At 39.3% G+C, this 27,727-nt stretch overlaps 1 protein-coding gene across 1 annotated transcript in view; it reads left to right on the top strand.

Annotated features, from left to right (window-relative positions):
• UTRN (utrophin) overlaps window positions 1-27,727 on the top strand; it is a 354,493-nt gene that overhangs the window by 110,607 nt on the left and 216,159 nt on the right. Inside the window, exons 42-50 of the mRNA XM_054393282.1 lie at window positions 5,893-6,043; window positions 7,360-7,535; window positions 8,646-8,781; window positions 10,960-11,109; window positions 12,264-12,348; window positions 13,827-14,026; window positions 14,971-15,088; window positions 23,922-24,127; window positions 25,611-25,765. Of these exons, the coding sequence (XP_054249257.1) occupies window positions 5,893-6,043; window positions 7,360-7,535; window positions 8,646-8,781; window positions 10,960-11,109; window positions 12,264-12,348; window positions 13,827-14,026; window positions 14,971-15,088; window positions 23,922-24,127; window positions 25,611-25,765 (1,377 nt within the window). The remainder of the gene's footprint in view (window positions 1-5,892; window positions 6,044-7,359; window positions 7,536-8,645; window positions 8,782-10,959; window positions 11,110-12,263; window positions 12,349-13,826; window positions 14,027-14,970; window positions 15,089-23,921; window positions 24,128-25,610; window positions 25,766-27,727) is intronic.

Here is a 27,727-nt window from a genome sequence, read left to right as displayed (position 1 = left end):
ACGAGCTCCTCTATGTGTAGGGATATAAAAAATGGTTGGTGGTATTGACTTATGGGAATTCTGGGCCACTGAGTCGGCAAAGAATCAATATAACAAATCAGCAGGCACTGTTATTTCCCTGTGTGTTACTGTGTGTTAATCTGGAAACAAATACAAATACTGGTGCCAGCTAGGTACCACTTTCTGTGCTCTTTCTGGCTGCCTGTGGACACCTGCCGTATTTGGTAACAACTACTTTTGAATCTGGTGTCCATCTATTTATATGCATGCAGCTATTTTGCTGTCTTCATAGATATGACATACACTAAGTTTTGGTTATGCCTTTATGTACCATTACATTATGCCATAATGTAATTGAAAAGCTTTTACTAATATTATCCTTCTATAGGTATGAGTACAGTTTCATTTACTACTTAAATTTTATTTCATTAAGTAGCCAGACTTAACCAGAAATTTTGTCTTTCCACTGAAAAAGATAAATGTATTGAAGGAGTAATAAATTCAGTGTTTATGCAAATTACATTCTCATTGTATTCACTGAATACAAAAATTAATCATGAACTTAATAAAGTTTGCAAAGCTCTGCATTTGAATGAGAATAACATTGGGTGCAGCCTTCATATGAAAGGGCTTGCTGGACTAACAATTTAAGATACATGGTATGTAGCTTAATTAGTATATTAAGTGCTACATCTTTGATAGAAAGATATACTTTGATTAATTAAGACAATATTTGTTTAATATTAAAATGCTGTATTTTGGCATTAGTATTTTTATACTCTTTCTGTTAATAAGAAAGCTTTCACCCAAGTATGTTGTTGCCTTTCTTAGTGTTGCCCTAAGTATAAGCAAGAAAGCTAGAATATTCTCTCTTTAATAATCTTTGACTTTTTTCTGTTTCTGGAGTGGGTGGAGATTTTGTCAATATTAGGAGATCCAGCATCTGAAGTCTGTGGCAAAAGATTGTGATAGAGTGCCAGCTAAGTAGTTGAAAACTTGACAAAAGCTCTGATGTAGTCAAGCTCCAGTTGAATTACACTACTTATCAAAGCTCCTAAATGCTCCACTAGATCCAGTTGAGGTTAGATTGATTACTTTACACAAGTTCAAGTCAAAATATATGTGTGTGTGCTTTGTGTGTGTATGGGCTTAACCCTTTGTTGAACTGTTTGTAACAATGATGGTTTGCTAGTTGTGCTTTCTGGTGTGGACTTCCCCCCAGTGCTTAAAGTGTTGACTTGGGAATGAGCTGTGAATTGGAAGCAAGAGGATTCCTTCAGAGGAGACGATTGGTAGCAAATTCTCAGTACTATAGTGGCAGGACCTTGCTACTTCTGTCCTTCAGCATCATCAGTCTGTAGTGAAATAGCAGCATGTGCATCTGGCTCAAAACCAGATGGAAATTTTGTTCCATTGTTGAAAATACTGATGAAAGTATAGGCTCACAACAGAAACAGCACAACTTGAAGCTTCGTTTCTTAAGGTGTCCTTCTGTCAAGTTATTAAATGCTGAATTCTGAAAGAATCACATGTTCAAAACTCCCCTAAAAACTCTAATTGTTGGAAAGGCAACAAAATACTCTTTTAAACTATTTTAAGTACTTAGAATGTCTTCATATTAAATGTGGAACGAGGTACTGTTGTGAAACAATATATTCAGTTAGACTAAAATGTATTAGAGAAATACAAGGAGCTTCAGATTTGGGATCAGTCTAAAGGTTGGTCTAGTGCATTGAGTTGAGATATGTGCAGGAAACTGAAATGGTAGAACCAAGAGGTCATCAGAAAAATGTAGTGACTTTTAGGGTTTTCTTCTTTATTGGAATTGGCCTACATAGTAATAACAAAAAGGCCCTGCATGTGCCAAGAGATATGAGTGTCTATAAAAACAAGAGATATTTTTGATGGAAAATAATCTCACTAGGAACTGTGGTACTGATGAATTTAATTAGTGAATAAAATAGATACAATGGTGTATTTCTTTAAAGTTTGCTTTAGGGTATCTTTGATGTTATGCTGCTAATTTCAGATTGCATCTGTATATGTGCAGCAACCCTGGGGTCTTTGCTGATGGAGTTAAGACAAAAATAAGGCATGCAGATGAGATCTTCTCCTCTGTCACAGTTCCTCTGCACACTGCTGCACACTCAAAAGTCTTGTGGAATTGAGCCAGGGGCTCCTGAGGCAGTAAACATCATTGAAACACCTTAATGAAATTAAGGGGTGCTTCTCTAAGAAGGTGATATGGCTGACAGTCCAGCTGAAGTGCCTCTACATGAATGCATGCAGCATGGTTAGCAAACAGGAGTTGAAAGCTGCTGTGCTGCTGGAAGGTTGTGATATAGTGGCATTACTGAAACTTAGTGGGACAAATCCTGTGACTGAATGTGGCTATTGATGACTTCAAACTCTTCAGAAGGGACAGGCAAGGAGATGTTGCCCTCTATGCTAAGAAATGGATAATGTGTGAAGAGATGTCCCTAAAGAATAGCCAAGAGGAAGCTGAGAGACAAGGCAACAAGTGGAACCTTATGGTTGGTGTCTTCTACAGGCCACTCAATCAAGGGGAGCCTACTGACAAAGCCTTCTTATTCCATCTGCAGAAGGCATTTTGCTTACAAGTTCTTGTCCTGCTGGGGGATTTCAACCACGCTGATATCAACTGGAAAAGTTATACAGCAAGTGGTAGACAATCCAGGAGACTCTTGGAGTGCCTCAATGGTAACTTCTTAAGACAGGAAATAGACAGCCTTACGTGAGTGGATGGTCACCAGTACAGGCAACCTCATCAGGGATGTCAAGATTGGAAGCAGCCTGGGTGCAGTGATCACATACTGGTGGAGTTTACAGCCCTAAGGGATACAAGTCAACAAGGAGCATAGTCAGGACCCTGAATTTTAGGAAAGCAAACTTCCAGCTCTTCAAGGAGTAAGTCAATAGGACTCTCTGGGAGATGGTCCTCAAGGACAAGGGAGCACAACAGAGCTGGCAGATCTTTAAGGAGACTTTCAATGGTGTGCAAGAGCTCTTGATCCCCAGGTAAAAGAAACTAGGCAAGGAAGGGAAGGGACCAGCATGCCTGAGTCCAGACCTGCTGGTCCAACTAAAAGGCAAGAAGGAACTACACAGGCATCATGGATGGAGTGTAAGGATGCTGCCTGGTTATGTAGGGATGAGGTCAGGAAGTCCAGGGAGCAGCTGAAGCTGAACACGGCAAGGGCTGTGAAGAATAACAAGAAGGGCTTCTGCAGGTATGCCAACCAGAAAAGGAAAGTTAAATAGCATGTGCCCCTCCCCTTGAAGAGCAGGAATGGGGAGCTAGTAACAACAGATGAGGAGAAGGCTGAGGTTCTCAAGAACCCCTTTTTTTGCCTCGTACTTCACCTGCCTCCTCACACCTCCTGAATTGAAGGACCACAAGATGAGGACCAGGGACATAAAGTCCCTCCCACTGTAAGTGAAGACAAGGTTCACGACCACCCGAGGAACCTGAACATATGTAAGTCTATGGGACTTGATGAGATGCATTCCAGAGTCCTGGTGAAATTGGCTGATGCAGTTGCAAAGCCACTCTCCATGGTATTTGAAAAGTCCTGGCAGTCAGGTGACTGTGTGGTGGGTTGAAACTACCCCTCAACTAATTTGGAGAAACTAGCCCCAAAATAAGTTGTGAGAACAGCTCAGTTTGGGATGGAAGCAAATGAAGCTGTATTTACAAGCAAACTAAAATCTAGAAATATGAAATGCAATGAGTATGTACTAAATATACAATATATGTACAGTATATGTATATATATATATATATATTTTATAAACAACACAGAAAACTCCTCATACCCCCCTGGACAGATTTGGGGAACTGTTCACCTCCTCCCCCATTCCCTCCCTACTTCCCCTTACCTCACACAGTAGTCAAAACAGAGATACCCTAGCAAGGCCATGGAAGAGAGAGAGAGAGAGAGAGAAGTTGCAAGCAGAAGTGACAGAAGACAAAAAAGAGAGAACTGTTTCTGCCATTGCTCTGTATCCCCATTAGCAAGCCAATGAATTATATAGACCTTATAATTATTTTTCTTTCGTATCCAATGGTAATAATTTTGGTTTCAGTCTTTGCAGTCAGGGACTAGGCTAAAGTTCTCCCTTCAAACAGTAACAAGACTGGAGGAAGGGAAACATTATGCTCATTTTTAAAAAGGGAGGAGCACAGGAACTACCGACCTGTCAGCCTCACCTCTGTGGAAGGTCATGGAGCAGATTCTCCTAGAAGCTCTGATAAGGCACACGGAGGATAGGGAGTCGATTTGAGACACCCAGCATGTGTCTCAATGCAGGCAATTCTCTGCTCTGTGAAGACAGGCATATATGAAGTATGTCTGAAACCATTTTAGGTAAAGAGGACAGACCACTCTGTTTTGTGCTTGATAATGTCTGACAAGTGTGGACACACCCTGGGATAACTCTCTTGTCATCCTGACTAGAAGGTCAAGAGTCTATGTTAGAGTGACTTTGGCACTCCAACAGAAAAATGAAAACACAGCAGCATCTGGAAAAAAAACTCCAACGAAGCCCTTTGTAAACTAGGTGTACCAGATTTAACATTTCCCAGAGCTTAATTCCTTTTAAGTTTTGTAGATCCTCTTTGAAGATTATCCATGGACCCAACACTAGGCCAAACCAGAAAGTTTAGATTTTGTTCCTCCACCTTTACAGAGGGCAAGTCCTGCCTGACCAACCTAGTGATTTTTCTACAATGGAGTGACTACATCAGTGGACAAGGGAAGGGCAATGGATGTCACTTATTTGGACTTCTGCAAGGCCTTGGAGACATAGTCCCCATATGACATCTTTCTAAGTTAGAGAAATATGGATTTGATGGGTGAACTGTTTGATCTGGTTGGAGATATCCCTGATTACTTTAGAGTGGTTCCTTCCAGCCCAATGCATTCTATGATTCTGTGATTAGAGCATCCTGTGATTAGCAGGAAATCTGGCCTCTTATGTCTTTAAGGAAGGCTATTTCTATTAGTTTGGAATTGGATATTGCCCAGTCTGTTGGCATTGATGTAGATTTCATGTTTGTTTCAAGACCTGTGTCCTTGGAGATGTCTGTCCCATTTGCTTCCTAATGCTGACACAGGAGTTAGCAATCAACAAATGGAAAGCAAGCCGCCCCCCCCCCTAAGCCTTTTGACACAGTTTTCTTATTTAACATTCATGGACTGTTTTTGTTAGTTTAGTGATGTAGCAGAACTCTTTGTTTTTGATAAGAACAACCCTCTGATTCATAATTTATCTTGTTCTGTGCTAGAAAATGTTGCCCTTTAATGTAAGCTACACGTTAATTTGGGCTGCGAAGATAATAATAATGAAAAGGCTGGTAAATTATTGTGTTATGAAATGGTATAAGACCTACTTATGCAGGCCCACTCATAATGCAGTCATAATCAGATTGTATGTATAATCAGAATCACTTTCACTGACTAAATCTAGGCACCAGCAACTTGTAGTTTATGAATTAAAAAAAAAAATCATAGCGATTAATCATATTTCGTGTTCCACACTCTGATATCTGAACTGTTTTATAATGAAGAAAAAAGGGTTCTGCAGACCAATTTGATACAGCTAATCAATCTTTATTTTTTTAAGTGATAGAAATAAAAGTTTGCTTAGGACTGACCTTTCTTCCTTGATCTGGAAGTTAATGACAGATTGTGCTGTTGGCTTTTACCAGCTGCTGCTATGTCAGGAAGTGTTCACTGCTGGTACTTGGTTAACCAGGCTGTATACTAGCCTCTCCTTTTCACAAGGCAAGGTTTTACTTGCTGGAGTAGAAATTCCAGCATTTCCCCCAAAACAGTTAAGATAATTTTTCCATGCATTGTTTTCAACCAGTTGCTTTGACAAGGCAATCGAGGTGTGGAGGCAGTTCCACTGTGATCTCAATGACCTTTCTCACTGGATAACGGAAGCTGAAGTGTTACTCGCCGATGCCCGTGGTCCAGATGGCAGCCTGGAGCTGCAGACAGCTGGGCTGCATCAGCAGGTATGTATGATTTGTGTAGAAAACAAGCAAGCTGGAAAAAGTCTAGATTTTTGCCTAAAATTCTCTCTCTATATATAGACATAAAGATTTGAAATAAGGCTGTGCAATTGTACTTTATAAAGTGGTGATTCTTAAAATATCTTTTTTTAATTGCAGTTTAAAATGATCCTAGGAAAAGAGCTAAATTCCTAATTATAATATGGGGTTTTATGATGACTCAGTATAGACGGGTTTGAGGTAATTTGGTAATTGAAATGTTGGTGTAATTTTTATTGTTTTATATTTTGTTATAGCTTTAAAAATGTTAATCAGTTAAGAAATCACTTTTTTCTCATAATTAAAATTAATGAACCCCATCAATGATCAGTTGTAACTTAGCAATTTTTTTAATTTCTTTTTTTTTTAACTAGTGAGTTTGCAAGATCCTGCCTTGTATAAACAATCTAGAAGAAAATTTTTCAATTAGAGATGTCTTTAAGTTTGATTCTTTCAGACTTAAGTGCTGGAAATTTATTCCCAGATGTCTTTCTAACCCATCACTATGGGAGAGCAGAATTTTCTATTTAGCTGAACTTCTTTGCTTGCTTTTAAATAAGGAGAAGAAATCATATCTTTAAGAATCAGATTTTTTTTATTTTTCTAGTTCTTCTGGGAATAGTGGTTATCTAAGAGTTAGGTATGTGTTGTGAAAAACATGTATGTTGTACCTAACACATAGTATGTATTTTATCCTTGTTGCTACTTGGAGTTTTCTTCTAGGACATTACCCTTCTCTTTCTTAATTTATCTTATTCTGATCCAGTTGCAGAGAAATTTTTACTACCTATGTAAGGGTTTTGTAGCGGTTAGGTGTATGTAAAGGTTTGATTCTGATGTCTTCTGACTTCGATCTGTGATGTCTGGTGACCATGGCACCACAGCCATAATTATCCTAGCTAAAATATTGTTACGTTACAGAAATAGTCAGGGGCATAGATTATGAGAAGAACTGCTTAAAAAACTCACACCATCTGTCAGCACTACTAGAAAGTGCTGTACATTAAGAGGAAAGGAATCTAACACTGATTGCTTAAATGAATTCTTGTGATCCTGTCCAGTATTCAGCAGCCTATTCTGTCCTTTTTTTATGATGCTCATTAGAAAATTAAACTAGATTCAACAACAGACTCTTAATAATCAGCAAAATGTAAGATGGCTTTAACTGCCTATTTCAGTAAAGTAATATGCACTTGGGATTCATCCTGCATATTTTGAGCCACAGATCAAAGTCACTTTAGCTAAGTAATAAAATTGTGCTGCTTTTACGTTCCTGACAGGAACTTGAAGAGGGAATCAGCAGTCATCAGACTAGTGTTTCAGCATTGAACAGAACTGGGGAAGGGATCATACAGAAACTGTCTGCTACAGATGGGAACTTCCTGCAGGAGAAGCTGGCAGGATTGAACAGACGCTGGAAAGCAATCACTGTGGAGGTCATGGATAGAAAACAGAGGTAATAAGTTAATCAGGAATTGGGATGTCTGACCAGATCCGGTGAGGAGAATCTAATTTAGAAGACTCTAGGAGAGATAGTGCACTCTATTACACGCTGTCATTTATCTGAATTTTCCTGACATTTAGACCTCTGTGTTTTGAACTGTCTTCTAGAGCCAATCTCTCATACATGTACTACTGCTTAGTTGAGTCTGTATTTAATACAACCTACCGAATGACAACAACAAAACTTCTTTCATTGCAATTTTCCTTTGTTTTAAAAAATAATTTCATTGCTTAGCTAGACTTTTTAATTAAGGAATACTCAGGTATTTCCTCTGGCTGAAGCTAAACTAAGCACAGTACATTGGTACACCAATTGAAGCAATTGTGTTGTTCTTGAATTTCCACAATGATATAGAATAAGATCTTTAGGTCTATATTTGCAGTGATTTAATCTGTCTGACTAGGTATTTTCTGAGAAAAATGACAATCTATTTTGAAATAGCCTTAAATTTACTGCAAAAATGAAAGAGAAAGGTTGTCTGAGATAAATACACCAGTTTTCAGTGTATCTGGGAATGTAATTTCCCTTCTGTTTACTGCAAAAAATGTATAAGTATAAATCCCTGGAATGGATAGTTATTTTTGGAGGCTACGTACATAATTATGTTTTTAACATCTCCTGATACATTTAGAAATATAGTAAATTTTTTCTTAATTATTTCATTTCAAAAGTTCTGTTAAAGCTTTGAGAGATTTAGGGATTTTTTTTTTTTCCTTTGACTGTTTAGGGAGATTTCCAATACTTTCACAATCACTTGCCTTGTAATGTCTTAAAATGGTTAGGCCTGAAGATTTTGTCATTACTCTCTCTGATGTTTAATGTTTCCAGCAGACTTTAAAACGTATTGTGTGACCTTTTAACTGGAATTTATCTATTTTTAAGGTAGTTGTATTAATTTGTAAGTATCTTCTATTTTAATGATGAGGATAGAATCCTTTGAATGCCAAAATGAATCCTTTAAAATGCTCCAAGTACTGAAAAGCATTTGTCTCTTGCATCTGAAGTAATGGTGTGCTGTGTTCACTGCAGGGTTGCATGTGGGTTTTTGTTTCCCTTTTTAAGGCTGAAAGGAGAGAATCAGCAGCTGATAGAGTACAAAAAGAAGCTTGATGAGCTGCGTTGCTGGTTGGAAAATGCAGAAAATTCTATGGGCGCAAGATTTACATTCAACCATGAGAAAACCTTGCAAGAATTACAGGCAAGATTGCTTAGCATGTATATGTGTACACACATACATCTTGTGAAACACATCAGGACATGGCTTTTGGGGAGGGTAATTTCTACTTTGTAAATAGCCAAATAAATATTATGGCTGCCTGTGACAATTTCATGAGATTACTTACACAGGAAAGGTGCATCTCGTAATGAAGTTGAGTTGCGTTTTCTAGCAGAAGATGGTGGCTGTGTTTTAGAAAGTGAGAAATATATCCACCACTGATAACATTTAGTAAGTGGAATACCACTGGAGATGATGTGCCCAAGTCAGTTCTATAATTGTCAAAATTTTAGCAAAAGGCCAATAAGCTTAAAATGGTAAGTAAGCACCATTGTCCCATTTACTGGGCAGCTCTAATGCTTTGTAACATGTGTAAGACATTGTTTAACCTGCTTTTTACACTATATAGATTTGGGTTATTTAAAGTGAGTGGATGCTTAAGTATGTGTGCATTTTTCCTGCTTTATTTTGTCTGGCTTTGACAACAAAACACCTTTGGTTTGTGGCATGTGTGAAAGAGAATGCTTCTGGAATCTTAAAAGAATGGAAGGAGTAGTCACTCCAACAAAGCTACTTGCTCATTATTTAAAAATTAGTAATTAAAAAAAAAAAACCAACACCCCCCAAATGCAAAACCAAACAATCTGTTAGACCAAATCAGGTGGAAAGGCTTCCAACAAATGCATAGAACCGATATAAAGTAGTGGCAGTTTTGTTTTCCTGAACAAATTGGCTCACGTCAGTAGAATATTTGCTATCTGACTATCATGAAAATTTAGTTATTGTCATCTACCTTAATATAGACATCCAAAGTGAAACATAGAACCGGACTAGAGGGGAAAATAGTAGAATTTGTTATAGAAATACTGGTAGGGAATTTTTAAGTACCATTTTGGCCCTGTGAAAGCAGGGACACATGCACAATTTTGGCATTATATTAAGCAAAGGTGAGTTTGCAGTAGAACAGTTACTAATTAAGGTTGCCAGGCTGTTCAGGAGGGCGAAGAACTCGTCATCTACAAAGAAAGTTAGAGTTCGTCTTGTTTTGTCAAGTCAAAGAACAATGAAAAGGGGTATGGTGATAAGAATAAGAAAGATGAGTTATTATTAAAGGCTGATATTGGGGAAGCAGATATTGTATGTTAGGGGGGAAAAAAAGTATTTTAAGGCAGATTCCTGAAAATCTAGGAAAAGTACTCTTTTGTATAGTGCTTGTTGTAGCCTGATACTATGTTGAGAGTAAACTCCATGTTTAAAGTATTGCCACTTTATTATGTCACTTTACTATGTGTAACAGAGATTAGTATAAGTCTAGGGGTGAATAAATACAATGTGTACTTGATACTATAATTTTTTTAATTGTAGTTCTCTAGAGGCAGAATTTGTGATGCCTACTCCACAGTGCTTGTGGACTATGATCAAATGATAGCACAGCTTATTTAGTCAGTGGGAATCCAAGCATAAGCTGCTTTTTTGTTTGTTTTGCAGGATATGACCTGCACTTTCATGTTTAAAGAGAAAGAAGGCTGTGGGAGGTTGATCAAAATGAAGTTGTAAGGTTATATATAGTTTTTAAATACCTTTTAGAGTACATTTCCTTAAGAGTAGCAGGTAGTAGTAATAGTGAAGTAGTAAATTACCTCGTAGTGAACTACCATGTACTTGTATAATGCATGTTAGGAATGGACCCTTAGGTGGTTTTTTGTTTGTTTTGTTGGGATTTCTTTAATAATAAGAGAACGCAGGCAGCAGTTTTAATTGCCAGTGTGTTGTCTTTTGTAAACACATGGCGCATTCAGAGCTGATCAAACCAGCATCTTGGGAGAAGAGAATCAGTGTGCATGATGTGAAGCTGTATGGATAACTTGTTTATTGGCAGTGTTTTTTGTGGTGGTATTTTTGTTACTTGTTGTTGTTGGGTTCTTTGTTGGTTTTTCTGTTTGTTTTGTTTTGTTTTTCCCCATTAGCAAGAAGTATTGATATCTGAATGTTTTATTGGTTTCTGGATAGAGCATAGAAAACAAAATAGAAGCTTTTCTATTACATGTTTTCAAGGAAATTTCTAAACATTGCAGTTAAAGGAAAGCTTCCCCTTCCCCTTCCCTTTGTGGAAGCATGTATGCATTGTATTTCACTCTAAAACTTTTCTGTACCTTTTAGGTCCTAAGTGAAGAGATGGAGGTACAGAGAGACAAACTGGAATGGCTGAACAGAGCTGAACCTGAAGTGCTTTTGGATAAAAATATTGATTTTCAGGAGAAAGATAAACTTTCCAGTTGCCTGCAGTCCCTCAATATGAGGTGTAATAAGGTGTGTGTTTCTTCAGCACTGGTTACCTGAAGTTGAAAATATAGTGGTGTACTTGAACTGGTTGTTTTCCCTTCCATATATCTGTGACATGTACATAAAATGTCCTGGACATTCCTGTGTGTTCAGGAAATGTATCCAAATCCATGTCTGCATGAAAGCACTGGTGGATGCTTTTTCCATCAGAGTGAGTAAGTTTAGCTTAGGTTTTGTATTGATTTTCTTCTGTATTGGCTTTCTTTTAAACATGAAAAATATTTCACTTGAGGCAAACAGTAGTGTAGTAATTTGAAGTTGATAAACCATTGCTGTATATAAAAGCTGAATATTTTCAGCAGTTGAGGGACACACGATTCTGTGGTAAAGCTTAGTGAGAGCATCTCATCAAGTTAGATTCTTCTTGAGTATAACTCCTGCAAATTAAAAACTCTAGTGTTCAGTCTCTTTGAGTATACGACAAGAAAAGATATGAATGGTTGGAGTAAACCCAAATTTTTTACAAGCAGAACCTGAAGATCCAAATGAAAAATGAAGAGAATTATTTAGGATTATATTACAGATCAGGGAAGTAAGCATTTATTGAGCTTTTGGTAGTTCAGGGAAAGAAAAACAATTATGTTTTTACCTACTCAGCCATGAAAATGGGAATTGCTCCCCTGCCATTTGTGTATTACCTTTCCACCACAGCCTTTTAAAAAGCAAGGTAGGCAAGTTTGTCTTCACTACAATAGAGTTTACTGGTAGCATAATTTTTCTTTTTCTTTTCAAATTCCCTATTTCTCTGCTTTGCTATCACAGATGACTACAAGTCATGCCTTGTGTCATCTTTACTTCATAGTGTACTCAAATGATGAGTCATAGCTTTGATGCTTAGGCAGTAAAAACTATATAAAAAAAACCTGTCTGCAACAGTTAATTTTTTTCCCCAAGATTTAGGTAAGACACTGGGATGTACTGCATTAACACTTCAGAGTATCTCTTGGTATTTTTATTGTTTTTAAATGATACCTTGAAAAATTTTGTTGAAATATATATGTGGCATGCCATTGTAGAAAGCATAGTGTTAGAATATATTGTCTTCTAATAAGTGATTACTTTTTTGCTGCTAATACAGGCTATATTATTGTTTTAATTTCTCCCTCTCTGTTCGGCCATAGGTGTTCAGAGAAGTACCTGACAGAGTGAGAGAACTGGAGGCATTTGTTGGGCAGTCTCACCTTGTTACACAGACAAAGCCATCTGGTGAGTGATCAGTCTTTCTGTTGTGCATAATTGCATTGAATTTAATCCCATTTGTGGTCAAAAATAATCCAAAAAGGAAAACTCTCCCTACAAACTTAGAAAAGTGGAAATAAGTAATGTCCATTGCTGTGCTTGAATTTGCTCTCACGTTATTTTGGGAGGGAATATTGGTTAGGGAAAAACTCACTCTTCAGTTCAGGACTGGGGGAGTCCTTGAAAACTTCCTTGTTTTAGTAAGGCTTAGACTTCCTCCTCAGGAGCCAGTGTATTAGGTGTGTTTGTGACAGTCTGGTTTCCTGTGCATTTGTGCCTTGTGGTTATGCCTTCTAGTAATTAAGATCCTTACAATTAATTACTTGTAAAATTTCTCCTACATGCAGGTTCTCTGCAATCCTATAAATGAAGGTCATTCTGCATCTCAGTAGAGACACAGATAGGTCTTTATCTTCTAGCTATTCATCTTCAGGAGTCTTGTAGGGAATGCTGGCTGAACATGTCATGTTCTTATATCAGACACTGACAGTAGCTCTCTTTTCCAGTTGTTTGAGGCAGAGCAGCAGGTAGTGTAAACAAGATGCCCAGGTCTCTTTTTTTTAGAGAGCCAGGTAGAAAAGATGTCCTTTTCCTGAAAGAATTTGTAGCTTGAACTTCAGTGTATTAACTGTTTTGATTTATTTCTTTTTTTCCAATTCAGCAGCAGTAAACAAATTTTAAAGAAGGAAAACCCACTTCTGAACCTTGATTCAACTTGTTTTCCTTTCATACAGGGTGTTTAAATAAAGCTCCTGTATTTCATAACTTGAAGCAAGTGTGTAATATTCATGCTCCAGCTTGATTTAACTTAGTGTTTTCTTGGAAACAGAGCACAATCAAACACAGCTTCTGGAGGGAATTTTGAACAGCTCATTCCTCACTTTGTAATGTCAGGTTAAAAAGAAAGAAAGGATGGGATCTGCACTAGCAGGCAGCTGTCCCCTCTTAAGATCATTGTGTATTGCCAAGTCAAAGAAGATTCTAGTGCAGTAGCTTGGCTTAATTGTGCTTAAGTGAATTATGAGCCAAGAGCAGGCAAAACTTTTTTGGCACGCAATACGAAAGTGAGGAAGACTGTTTTAGACGTTTGTCTTAAGTGAAAGCATTGTTTTTTATGCTTAAGAAGAAGCAATTCCCTTTCATTTCAGTGTTTAGTTTTGCACCATTAGATTTCATGTCATTTTACCATTGCAAATTTTCTTTGTTTCTTGTTTTGTATTGAGGATAAATCCTTTGGGTGAGTTTTTGGCATAGAGTGAAATAAGAGCCTTAAAATAAAAAAAAAAGAGCAAAGGGAATTTCTGATTACTTAGATTCTCATGTTTAAAATGCCTCAAATACAAATTTACTTTGCTTTGTAGTTTTGTAGTAATTTTTATATTGATGGAAATTACAGAAACCACCTATAATTTCCACTTGCACAAAATGCCCAAACTCTGTTTCAGATGTCCAAAAGGTGGTGCTAGTATCTTCTGCACTGGAAATTCCTGTTCAGCAGGCTTTGGAACTTTCTGCACCTGCTGATCTTGATAAAACTACGACTGAGCTAGCTGACTGGTTGGTATTGATTGACCAGATGCTCAAGTCCAACATTGTCACCGTGGGAAAGAGTGAAGAGATCAATCGGACCATTGCACAAATGAAAGTACGTGTTTCTTTGAAGGCTAGTGGACTGAAAGTTGACTTACACTTTAATAGTTTATATATTCAGTAAAGAATTGTGTTTAAACAAACTGCCCAAACCCCTGCCCATCTGACTACATTTCAGTTCTGTCATTATGACACTTCTCTTTCCCTTACCAGTTTGTGTCCCTGTGTGAGCTAGGAACTACTATTTTTGTTTGTTTGTTTGATTGTTTCAAACAAAGCATGCAGAGAAGCCTTCTTTTGGAAATGTATAGATATCTTATGCTAGAGACTTTGGAGAAGCTTCATATTTATTTGGAGCATGACCTTTATGATCCACTCTTTAGAGGGTTCTGATAAGTTTTGCTGTAATGCAGTTTGACTAAAGTGATTTCCAGAGACATGCTAAAACGATTAAAAGTTGTAATGCAAATGCTTATGATGTAAATGTTTGTTTTGGTTGATAGCTCATGCTGTGCTGAGCTGTGACTAGGGGCAGTATCTTGGGATGTATGCTGCGAGTAAGTTTCATCTTACTTTATAGCAATTAACATGAGTAAATGTAGAGTAAAAACTGCAGACTAAAAAAACTGCTAAGCTGTTTCTGTAGCAGTCTAATACAATCTGGAATTGGGAAGAATAATGTGATGTGTGGAAAAATAGGTACTGGGAAATATTGTGCAATGACTGTGTGTTGTGGTTTAACCATGACACTGGGATAACTGTGCAGTTTGTACAGGTTAACCTTCACCTACAGATTTTCAATAGCTGTAATTCAGAATATTTTTGCTTTGTAAAGCAGTGCTACTATACTGTTACAATCCAAGGGCTACAATAATGATAACAACAACAACTTATGGCAACTTATGGCAACACATGCTTTGTTTTATCCACAAGTAATACAGATGATGTTCACTAAATTCTGCTGTTTGGACTTAAAAATCATATACTAATTCTCAACAGATAACAAAGGCAGATTTGGACCAGCGGCACCCTCAGCTTGATTCTGTTTTTACATTGGCTCAGAATTTGAAAAACAAAACTTCCAGTTCAGACATTAGGACAGTGATCACAGAAAAATGTAAGTTTCTTCATTCTGTATTTGCAAACTCAGTGTTTCCATGTCAATTTAAAAAATCTCCCTCTGAAGCAGAAAAATGAAAGAGGCAGCTTCCTGCTGTACCCTGAAACAAGACTCGAACTCTGATGGGTTACTCTGAACAGCACTTTATTGTGAGGGGTTAGCAGGAACAGCAGCGTTGGGTCACCTCCTCAGAGAGTGACAAAGAATCAGAGTACAACTATCTCTATATATATGATTCTATCAGAGCATACATAATCTTCGGAATTCTTCACCGTCTTTTTCTTGAGCTCTTGATTTTGAGACTAGCTGAAGTTGCCTTCCTTGAATAAACTGAAAACTTAGCAGTTAAGTGGCTTTCAGTCTAGCAGCCTAATGAAAATTTGTGGAACAAGAATTGCCTCTTGTTTTCTTGGCTGGCCATTTTCTGAAGCGCAAAAGGTAAATATTTTTGCTGGAATTTCATGGAATGTTGGGGGTTTGAAGGGACCTCTGAATTTCATCTAGTCCCAAGTCCTTTTCCACGGAGCTGCCCTCCAGCAGGTCAGCCCCCAGCCTGTACTGATACATAGGGTTGTTCTTCCCTGGGTAGAATCATTTCAATTGGAAAAGACATTTCGGTTTAATCATCATCTAACTCTGCCAAGTGTGGTGCTAAACCATGTCCCTTAGCACCACATCTCTGTGTCTTTTAAACACCTCCAGGGATGGGGATCCAATCACCTCCCTGATGTGTCTGTTCCAGTTTTTGATAACCATTTCAGTCAAGAAGTTTTTTCTTTTGTTTATTGCTAAAAGGAACTAATTGTGTCTTTCAGTTTTTTGAGCTATGATGCATTGGGCGGTTAGTGAAAAGCATGAATGTATTGACTTATGGCAATGACTTTGTATATGTACTTTCAAAATTGTTGACTGAGAGTTAGTAGAGTTTTTGTCACCACTTTGTACTCAAAAATTGAGCTTCTGGTTTAAAGGTCCCCACCACCTTTGAATTATTTTTTTTTTAGTGGTATTCAGTGGAAGAAAACATGTAACTGACACAACTGGGAACTAAGGGACACTGTAGTCTTTGGAACATTAAGCTCTGACAGTTGCTAATCTTAGAAAATTCACACAGCAGAACTGAAAATGGAAAAAAATATGTTTCCTGATGTTCTTCTCTGCAATGTAGTTTTCTTTTATTACTTCAAGATGAATGTCTTTGGAAGTGTTCAAAGGCAGGCTGGATGGGGCCTTGAACAACCTGGTCTAGTAGAAGGCAGGATCTGTGGCAGGGTGTGTCGGTGTGAGCTGAAATTCCCCCCCCACCAACAAGTAACCAGGCTAGCCCAGTCTGGAAGCAAATGAAGGCTGTATTTACAAGCACAGTCTAAAATCTACGATGAAATGCAATGAATATGTACAAATATACAAAATTCACAACATTTACAAATATATACAATCAACAGAAAAGCACAACCGATCTCCCTTTGCTTCCCCCCAAGGGGACCCTCCCAAAGGGGCCTCTCTCTCTCCCAGGAGCTTCCCCCCAGGCCCCCCTGGACAGAGAAGCAGAGTTAGTTAAGCAGAAAGTTGTTAACTTAGCTGCCAAAGTCAGTACCTGTTATCTTCAGCCAGAAGAGAAGAAGAAACAGCAGCCAGACAGCCCAGCAACTGCCCCCACTGCCGAACGCAGAATGTGCAGAGTGCCCACTTTGTTTTGGGTAATAGTTCTTAAACATTTCTATCTATCCAATGGAAGTGTTTAGAACAATCAGTATTTTGCTTTCTTACACCCAATAGTGACTTATTTACATTCTTTCACTTTCTCTGTTCTGAACTTTGCAAGGAAAAATTAAAAAGACAGTTTCAAACCATCACAGTCCACCCCTTCTACACAATTCCATTGGCTGCTACTATCATTTATCTAATCTAAAATAATATCTACAATAATAGGTGAATAAAGACCATAGTCCATTCCGGCTATCTCAGATGTAGATGATTCAAAAGAGTCAAATCACAGGAAAAACAGCAAACAGCTTGTTTCCTCGCAGATGGAGCAAAGAAAGGAACAGGGACTCTCAGGTGACTCAGGGCTCTCAGGGTTCGTGCACCGTAGATCTCATGAACTCTCCTCTTGGGCGCGATGCTGTATCTGCACAACACTCTGAATTCAACCTCTCTCAGCCAGAGTTAGATTTCTTTGTGGAATACACTGAATTTCACCATTTTCTTGCATCACCCAATAGGTGTGACCAGGACCTTCAGCAGAAACCACCCCTCGGACAGGTTTGGCCTCTCCTGAAGGAGAAAATACCCAAACCGTTTTGCCTAACAGATTCTTTTCTCTGATAACAGGAACTCTATCACCTTCTTCCTTTCGCAACAAATCTGATTGGGCAGGTCCAGCTCGATTCACTGAACCTCTACTATTCACCAACCAGGTTGCTTGTGCTAAATGTTTCTCCCAGTTTTTCAAAGATCCACCCCCCATGGCTTTGAGAGTGGTTTTCAGCAAACCGTTGTAGCGTTCGATCTTCCCTGCAGCTGCATAGTAGGGAATGTGGAATATCCACCCAATGCCGTGCTCTTTGGCCCAGTTTTTTACAAGATTGTTCTTGAAATGAGTTCCGTTGTCTGACTCAATCCCCTCTGGAGTTCCGTGTCTCCACAGGATTTGTCTCTCCAGACCAAGAATGGTGTTACGTGCAGTTGCATGAGGAACTGGATAAGTTTCCAGCCATCCAGTGCTTGCCTCTACCATAGTCAGCACATACTGCTTACCAGATCGAGAACGAGGTAGAGTGATGTAGTCAATCTGCCAGGCTTCACCATACTTGTACTTGGACCATCGGTCACCGTACCACAAGGGCTTGATCCGCTTTGCCTGCTTAATAGCAGCACAAATGTCACAGTCATGGATGACTTGTGTGATAGCATCCATGGAAATGTCAATGGATCTGTCACGAGCCCATCGGTAGGTTGCATCTCTGCCTTGATGTCCTGATGAGTCATGGGCCCACCGAGCTAAGAACAGCTCACCTCGGTGTTTCCAGTCAAGATCAGGATCAGAGTTTGTGTCCACCTGGGAAACTCTTGCAGCTAGATCTGCCTGATGGTTGTGTTGTTGTTCTTCAGTAGCTTTGCTCTTAGGAATGTGAGCATCGATGTGTCTCACTTTCACTGGGATTCTCTCAATGCGAGCAGCAATGTCTTGCCACAGATCTGCAGCCCAGATTGGCTTTCCTTTTCTCTGCCAGCCATTCTTCTTCCAGTCTTTCAGCCAACCCCACAAGGCATTGGCTACCATCCACGAGTCGGTGTAGAGATAAAGCTTTGGCCATCTCTCACGTTCAGCTACGTTAAGAGCTAGCTGGACAGCTTTTACCTCTGCAAATTGACTGGATTCTCCTTCTCCATCTCTCGCTTCTGCAACTCTGCGCGTTGGACTCCACACTGCAGATTTCTACCTTTGCTTGTTTCCAACCAGACGACAGGAACCGTCTGTGAACAAAGCATATCTCTTTTCATCATCAGACAGATCACTGTAAGGAGGAGCTTCCTCAGCACGAGTTACTCTCTCCTCTGGAGGTTTTGCACAGCTTGTGCCTTCTGGCCAGTTTGTGATCACCTCCACCAAACCAGGCCTTTCGAGATTTCCCATTCGAGCTCTCTGTGTTATCAGAGCCATCCACTTAGACCAGGTAGCATCTGTTGCATGACGTGGTGAAGAACCTTTGCCTTTGAACATCCAATTCAGAACTGGCAATCTAGGAGCTAGAAGAAGTTGTGACTCAGTTCCAATCACTTCAGAAGCAGCTTTCACTCCTTCATAAGCAGCTAAAATCTCTTTCTCTGTTGGAGTGTAGTTTGCCTCTGAGCCTCTGTAGCCACGACCCCAGAGACCAAGAGTACGTCCTCGTGTCTCCCCTGGAGCTCTTTGCCATAAGCACCAGGTTGGACCATTGTCACTCGCAGCCGTGTACAGAATGTTCTTAATGTCTGGACCAGTTCGGACAGGTCCCAGACCCATCGCGTGGACTACCTCTCGCTTGATCTGGTCAAAGGCTGCTTGTTGCTCAGGACCCCATTGGAAACTGTTTCTCTTTCGAGTCACATCATAGAGAGGTTTCACAATCTGACTGTATCCAGGAATGTGCAGTCTCCAAAATCCCACTATGCCTAAGAAACGCAGAGTTTCTTTCTTGTTGATGGGATTTGCCATGGTGGAGACTCTGTTTATCACATCCATTGGGATGTGACGGCGACCATCTTGCCACCGCACTCCCAGAAACTGGATTTCTCTGGCAGGTCCTTTCACCTTGTCTCGCTTGATAGCGAAACCAGCTTGCAAGAGAATGTCAAGGATTTTGTTACCTTTCTCGAAGACTTCTTCAGCAGTCTCACCCCAGACGATGATGTCATCGATGAACTGAATGTGTTCTGGAGCTCCACCTTTCTCCAAAGCATCATGGATCACTGCATGGCAGATGGTTGAACTGTGAATCCACCCCTGGGGCAAATGGTTGAATGTGTACTGAATGCCTCTCCAGGTGAAAGCAAACTGAGGCCTGCATTCCTCTGCTATGGGAATAGAGAAGAAAGCATTAGCAATGTCTATGGTAGCATACCATTTGGCCTGCTTGGATTCCAGCTCATATTGGAGTTCCATCATGTCTGGCACAGCTGCACTCATGGGTGGAGTTACTTCATTCAAGGCACGGAAATCAACTGTCAGACGCCACTCTCCATTCTGCTTTCTCACAGGCCAGATTGGACTGTTGAAAGGTGAATGAGTTTTGCTGATGACCTTCTGACTCTCCAACTGACGAATCAAGTTTTGAATGGGCACCAAAGAGTCACGGTTGGTTCTGTATTGTCTGTGATGCACAGTTTGAGAAGCAACCGGCAGCTTTACATCCTCTATCTCATGTTGTCCCACAACTGCAGATTCATCTGAAAGCTCAGGTCTAACGGACAACTTCAATTTTCCTCCATCAGTTTCTACAGTTACTATTCCAAAAGCCCATTTGTAACCCTTAGGGTCTTTAAAACGCCCTTCTCTCAGAAAATCAGTTCCCAAAATACAAGGTGCATTAGGTCCTGTTACAATAGTATGTTTCTTCCACTGCTTCCCAGTTAAACTTATGTCAACCTCTAACTTAAACAACTCTTGAGATCCACCAGTGACTCCCTGAATAGTTATAGATTCTCCCCCTTGATAATTTGATGGTATTATGGTGCACTGAGCTCCTGTGTCAACCAAGACCCTGTACTTCTGAAATTTTGAAGTGCCAGGCCACTGGATGTACACATCCCAATAGATTCTGTTATCTCCATTATCCCTTACCTCCCCCTGGCGGAAGGCAGGGCACCCCTAATGGTGGGGATTACCTCCACATGTACAGCTGGCACAACGTCCAGCATCAGAATTAGGATCACTGTTGGAGCTATCAGAGTTGTTCTGGGAAACTGAGGAAGAGACAGCTACCCTCCTGGTATTGCTACCTCGGGATCTGCCTCTCTGCAGCTCCCGTAACCTCTTGAAAAGATCAGAAGTTGGTTGACCATCCCATCTGTTCATGTTCTCACCAAACTGATCACGCAGAGGTATCCAGATACTGCCACGTGATTGCCTCTGCTGTCTGTTTTGGTTTGACCTGTTTTGGAATGGCCTTCTTGGAGCACGTCTGTTCCTAACAGCTGAAACTTGTATCCATCTGGAGGAAGAGGAATCAGAATTATCCCCCTTCATGAAGTCGGATATGGAGGTTTTAAGTTCCTCCTTCAGCTCTTTCATGCAATTCTTTATTTCTCCAGACAAAGTTTCAATGGCTGAAACCAAAGAAGTACGTGCAAGACTATCCTCCAATTGCCTCATTTGGTCAGTGAAATGGCCAACAGTAGGAGGCACTCCACCATAATTTCTTGCCACAATCCTGCTTGCCAGAATAGTAGCATAATTAGGAGGAGCAAGCTTAATGAGCTTTTTGGCAAGGCCTGTTCCAACAGGAATTTCATCAGGATTCAGAGTCTTATGATCTCCATACATTATTTCTCTCACAGCAAATTCTCTCAGATGCTTGATTCCCTCAGCTATTGTGGTCCAAGGCTTAGGGTTCCATGGTAAATCATCTCTGCTGGGGTACCTCAGCGAGACTGCCAGTAGGAGGCGTGCCCACAGAGAAACTTTACCAATGCACTTGCCTAGATGCCTGTCTATGCCTGTATCCTTTGAGAGCATCCCCAACTGAGAGGCCGACTTGTCACCTACCACCAATGCTGGGGCTCCCATATCAAAACACCTGGCTAGCCAAGACAGGACTGGCTCATTATCTCCTCTGATGTAATCCTTCCTCACATGTCTAATTTCCTGTGTGGGTGCATTAGCTGACTGTATGTCATCCTCATCATCATCAGCAGCAGCAGCAGCAGCATCCTAAGGTCCCTTCCAACTGAAACCATTCTGTGATTCTGTACTACTTGCTGGAGATAACAGGGTCACATAGAAAGCCCACAGATACTTTGAGGCATCTGATGAGATGGCACCTGCCATCTAAGGCAGACTATATAACATAGGTATGTGTGAAGATATTGCAACCTGTCATGAAACAGGAAAAAAAGGGAATGTTTGGTGGCTACTGACATCTGTAAAGAGAAGTTTGCTCTTCAAAGGAAAGTGCTCAGGACAGCTTTATGCACCTCCTTTAAATACTGAGGGAAATATCCTGATGGCCTGGCAAACTCCTGTGTGCCTGCTGTATGTTGTTAGATGAAGCCTAATTGCTCAAATAGTTAGGAGCACAGAAACAATGAAAACCTTCCTTCTGCAGAACTTCCCTCCCAATTACACTGTGGACATTGGGAATTAAAAACACAGGCTCATCAGGAATTCTTTCTAATCTTTCTGCCTTTGATATAGCAGACTGGTGCCCCTGAAAACTTTTCTAGCAAGCTGCTTACTGAATGCTGAGGCTACCAAGAATTTTATTACTTTTCTGTCCCGTTTTGATGGAGACTGAAGAAAAGGGAAATGTATCAACAGTGCAGAGAATAAGGTCAACCAAGGTACTAGTAGGGAAAAATACATCAAGAAACATTATTCCTATACTACTACTACTGCTATGTAAATGTAAAACATCTATCCATTACAATCAAGCTGCTATTGTAGACAGCTGTTACTCAAAGATATTTTTTCCAGCTTTGTCAGGAGAGCCTAAACATTCAAGAGGTTTTTCTTTGCAATTCATTAGCCAGCACACAGGGTTATAGCCTTTATTCACTTCTAGTTTTGTTTTTGCTGTTTTGGTGAATCCACTGGTCTCTCCCAGCAGTTGCTGATTTCCTTTTAATTTTTTTTTTAATAATTAAAAATGCATATTGTTATTTGCTGTTGGGTTAGTGAAACTTTTTTCTAAGTTCTCATTCAGCATGACCTATGTTATGCCTGAAAACTATCCAAAAGTTGCTGTGGGTTGAAATTGATGAATCTATATTGCATAGGTTATTGGCTTTGTCTGCCAGCAATACAGTTGCTCAGACAAGTGGACTTTGCTGCCACAGTCTTTAAGAGCTTTGTGAAACTAAATGAAATATTGTTGAATGTATTAAAAGTTAAGAGATCTTCCCACGAAGAGCAGGCATAATGCCTTTGAATAATTGTAAAAAAGTTTAAAACAATAATAAAAATGCAAGGGTTAAAGTTCACTTAGGTATTTTCAACTTAAACCTCTAGCAATTTTGCTTCATAAAATATCAAAGTAACCTAAGTATCAAGTGTGTACTCAAGTATCAAGTATTAGTTCTCTAATAAAATTGTATGCTTACTGATAAGATAAATATATTGGATGTGTTACATGCTGCCTACCTGTTCTTGCTCAGAGTACAGATATGCTCAAGAAATCCTGCTTAGGTTTTTTGTTTGATGGCTTTTTAATAGTTGCATTTCTACTCTTTACTTCTAAGCAATAAGTGTTCCTATCTGTAATTACAAGTAATAGGGAAACTTGTTTCCATCTCTGTGGACTTTAAAGTAATATTCTCTTTTATGTTCTGAAAGTATTAAGAAAAAGGTTTGATGCTACTTATTTTTCATTGAAAGCAGACTTACTCATTTCCCTGACACACTACTTTTTGTCCTAGGCTCTTGTCTTGTTGTCTTTTTCACCCTTTGTTTATTAGAGTTTAAAGCCTGTCTACTGATCATCTAATGTTAACTCAGTTTATTTAGAGAGGAATGGGATACTTGAAGGAAATGGGTTGTGATCAATAACTTCTCTGCTGTATAATCTACATAGGTTTATAAAAGCCTATGATAGAATGAAAGTGCTGAAGTAGGTTGTTACTGGACTGCTTCTACCTTGGACAAAACTGTAGTACAGATGCCACTAGACTGACCTCAATGCAAAGTGGTCTGGAAAACTTTGTTCAATTTTCTATAAGCTCTCCAGATATAACTATATTTACACTAGTTTAAGTTGCAGATGCACAAGATGACTTGCTATCATAGCTGTCCCCCAAAAATTGTGTTCCTTGGAGCCCTGCTGCTGCTGTATCTCTGTAGTACAGCTGCAGCAGAGTTCCCTCCCACATATCTGTACTTTAAAATAACACCTTTGAAACATTCCAGAAATAATGTTACATGTATGCTGACCTGCTTAAATGAGGTAACCAAACACTTGCATCATTTGCTTGTGTGACTGTGTAAGCTACATGGTGACTAAAATACTGAATATGGGAACTGCTGTATTTGAGAATTAATTATATTATTGCTTTTTTATCTTGAATTAGTTGATAGTTCTGATTACTTGTTTGTTTGCCTCAGGTTTTTGATGTTCTGTCTTGTCTTCCACAGTGGAGAAGGTGAAGAACCAGTGGGACAATACCCAGCATGGTGTGGAGTTGCGGCAGCAGCAGCTGAAGTACATGCTGACAGACAGCATGCAATGGGATGAGCAGAGGCAAGAAATGCAGCACCTCATGGAGCAGTGTGAGATCCGTCTGCATATGCTCCAGCAAGCCCCAAAAGAGATGCTTGCCAAACAGGTTTCTGACAACAAAGTAAGACCATCTACATAGCTTTTTTGCCACACGAGACTCAGGCTATTTAAAACTACTGGATTCAACTGATATGTGAATATACAATTTAGTTGTAAGGCTAATTTGGTAGTTCTGTCTCTTTTGGGGCATGATAACGGTCTCTCTTATTTTTTTTAATGTATTAAACTTTGAGAATCACATTCTGGGAGGGAAACAGGTGGTGTGTGCAAGTGTAGTTGAAATGAGCATAGTGTAGCATCAAATAAATTATATTGTGCAAAAAGCTTGAACCTCAGACTATTAAAAGTTTAGTCATAAAGCCACAGAAAGTAACATGCATTACTTCATAGAAACTTATTAACAATAGCTGAGTAAATCCAGGAATAGACCAGGTTAATTAAAATTACCCTGAATTTCAATTCAGATGGGTGCCAGGTGTACTCGACACTTCTCTTTTTTTATTTCCCCCCTCTAATCCCATGCAGTATTTGCTGCTTTTCATATCACAACAGACCTGCTGTCACAAATCAATAAGTCTGATGTCCTTTGTCATGGTGGCTGTCAGAAAAAAGGCAAGCTGTAGGGTGCACAGGATGAGAACTGAAGAGACAAATCAGCAAGAAGGGACTGTTATCAGTCCAGTATTTAGAACAGGGCTACAACAGAGTTTAAAAAAGTGTGTGACTGTTTTTATGTTACTTTACTCACATATATGCACACACGCATACGTGAAGGGAGGATGTAGGGGGGCAGCTGAGTATAGGGAGTATGATTGTGAGAAATCGTCACTGATCTATAGAAAACAGTAAAGTTGTGCTTTTTATAATATTTTGAATGGCAAGCAGGGCATTAGAAATAGACTTTTGGGTCTCTCTTGCTTTCTTAAGTGAAAATAGATCTCTGCCGAAGTACATAATACAGAGATCATGAGATAGAGCTAGACAGATTTTATGTATGTATGTGTATATATAGATATAGATATGCAATTTTTCCCCTTTTTTCATTTAGAAATAGTCTTGAATTCAGAATTCTGTGAAGTTATGAATAGCCTGCACAATAAGCAAAGACATCAAATGATTTTTCTTCATTTAAAAACAAAAAACACTCCACAAAAACAGTGAAACCAAATTTTCAAGCTGAGCACTTAATTTATGCAACTTCTAGCTGCTGCTTATATCCCAATTACATAATTTAAACTTGTTCATGCAACTAAAAATGTGGGAGTGCTTTTACATCTGTTGCCAGTAAAACACACAAGAGGATTTTTCTAGCATTTGGCAGTCCTGACAAATACAGTTTTTCTTCACCTATTTGTGTTTTGTTTGGTTCATTGTCAGGGCACTTAGTGTCTGTAGATTTTCTTTTTAAGAATTTTCTTCCAGGTGAAAAATGTGCAATTAAAAAAAAAAAAGAAGAAGAAAAGGTTTAATTATATGATGAAGTAATAATATGAAAAAAAATATTTTTTTATTTTACTGTGTCTCATTCTGGAATTACTTTTTAGCTGTTAATACAGGATTTGCATAGAGGTGACATCACAGTTTCTGCATTCAATGACCTCTCTAATAAACTTCTTCGAGAGTATCGTAATGATGACACAAGGAGAGTGAAGGAAACCACTGACCAAATGAATACGTGTTGGGTTAATCTGAACCAAAGGTAATGACAAGACTTCACTCCATGTAACTATTTGTGCCTTTTACCTATATCTTATGCATACATATACGTTGTTGGCTCTTCTCTGCTTTGGTGCAGCATATAGGCCTACAATGGATAATTAACCAATTATAGTGAAGCCATTTTGAGTTTTGACAACTGAAACTCTGACAATTCATGATGGAAGGCTTCCTAATTATGTGGTGGGTTTTTTTTAAGGTAGAATCTTCTCTCATATTTTGTCTCATGTTTGCTTGTGCTGTTATTTTCTCTTAAGTGTCTTTGAACAGTTCATCTACTTTTCCTGGGTGCTGGTATGCTTTGTGTATTTGTAGGTAGTTGCTGTACTTTCTTTTCATAAGGTTCTAAGTATTCAGCTTAATCTTCTATTGCTTTGATTCATGATGGCTTTTTATCCAATGGAAACTCTCCTTGAGCTCTAGGAACCAAGAGTTACTTGAAGCTTACTCTATTTGTCCTCTACTAAGACACATTTGCAGATATGTCTTAATGAAAGTATGGTATTTCCTTATGCATGGTATTTTTTTTCCTGTAAGGTAATCTAATCTCTGCAGAAATGATTTTTACTATTTGATAGGCAACATTTAGAATAGTGTCTGACTTGGTGCCTGCTGCTTAAAAGATGGTATATGGCTTGTAGTTAGAGGGACAGAAGAGAAAACTGATCCTGTGTATGTCAGAATGGGAACGATGACAACCGAAGTCTATATGTATGCATGCATATATGTGAAAGGATCTACTGAAGGTGGCCCTTTCTGACTATCATTTGGATGAAGACTAGGGTTTGCAGCATTTTCACCGTCAGGTTATCCTTCCTTAAACTAAACTATTTTTTAACAAAAGTTCCATTAACTTGCATTCAACTGAATGTCATGATGATATCTGGGGATGGAGATGCAATTAAAGGGCAAAGGGAAACAGTTCCTTGTTGGATTAGCAGTAACCGTAGACTACAGATCTGCACTAGTCCTAATGACGTTCAAACTTCGCAGTGTTTTGCCTGGGACTGGCACAAAACTGCCCACTGCTTGGAGCAGGTGACCAGGAAGAACAACTCCTGCACAGAAGCCTCTAATTTTTGAATCTGCTTCAAGTCTGGAATAATAATTAACAATTGCATTCTGTTACATACAACTGAAGCTCCTCAGTGAACACTGGGGCTGCTGTTTTGCAGTTTGCAGCCTTGGAAAGATGAGTATTTTGCTTTGTTTTTAAGTAGGGACAGAATGTAAAAAATGCATTTGAGAGCCAGTGAGTAGTGATATCATGAAGCTGCTCAGTATAATTGCATGGAGCAGCAGAGTAAAATTGAAAGGCAAGAATGTGCCTTTTCAAGGGAATTAAGGTTTTGATGCTTGCTTTACGTGCAATAAATAGAAATATTGGTGAGCCCCAAGTGACAAGACTTCATGTGGCAGATGTTGGGATACACAAGTGCCTGTGAGTGGCACTGACCCTGTAGTGGTTCCTTCTCCTGCTCAGACACCTGCTTCTTGTCCTCCACCAGCTCCTTCTCTTCAGCCAGCCACTGAGCAGGTGGAGGTTTAGGTGGTTGGAGAGATGGATGGGAAAATTGATAAGCTTGACACATTTGTGTCTAGATTAGAGAAGGAGGATAATTCTTCCCCTTCTTCTGAATGGGTTTGTATCTCAGTTATCAGAAGTAAACATGCTCCCAGAAGGCCAGCTCAAGCTGGGCTGTATCAGTCATGGGAGGCAGTGTGGAACCTACTGCGTGACCATGGTAAGAACATGAACCCAGTGGCATAGTAAGTCCACCTCTGATACCTCTGATCTTGCAGCCAGAATAAATGAGTTGTTTGATGGCCACAGGGGTTGGAGTCTATAACCATAAAAGGTGTTCCTGGTGGGTCTCAAGGATATGCAAGACAACTGTACATGGAGCCCTTTGGCTTCTATAAGCATAGGTCTGAATGGGTACCA

The sequence above is a fragment of the Indicator indicator genome, chromosome 2 (genome assembly GCF_027791375.1).
Source record: "Indicator indicator isolate 239-I01 chromosome 2, UM_Iind_1.1, whole genome shotgun sequence".
Lineage (NCBI taxonomy): Eukaryota > Metazoa > Chordata > Aves > Piciformes > Indicatoridae > Indicator > Indicator indicator.
Note: the sequence above shows the minus strand (reverse complement) of the source record. Positions and strands in the feature narration are given on the sequence as shown.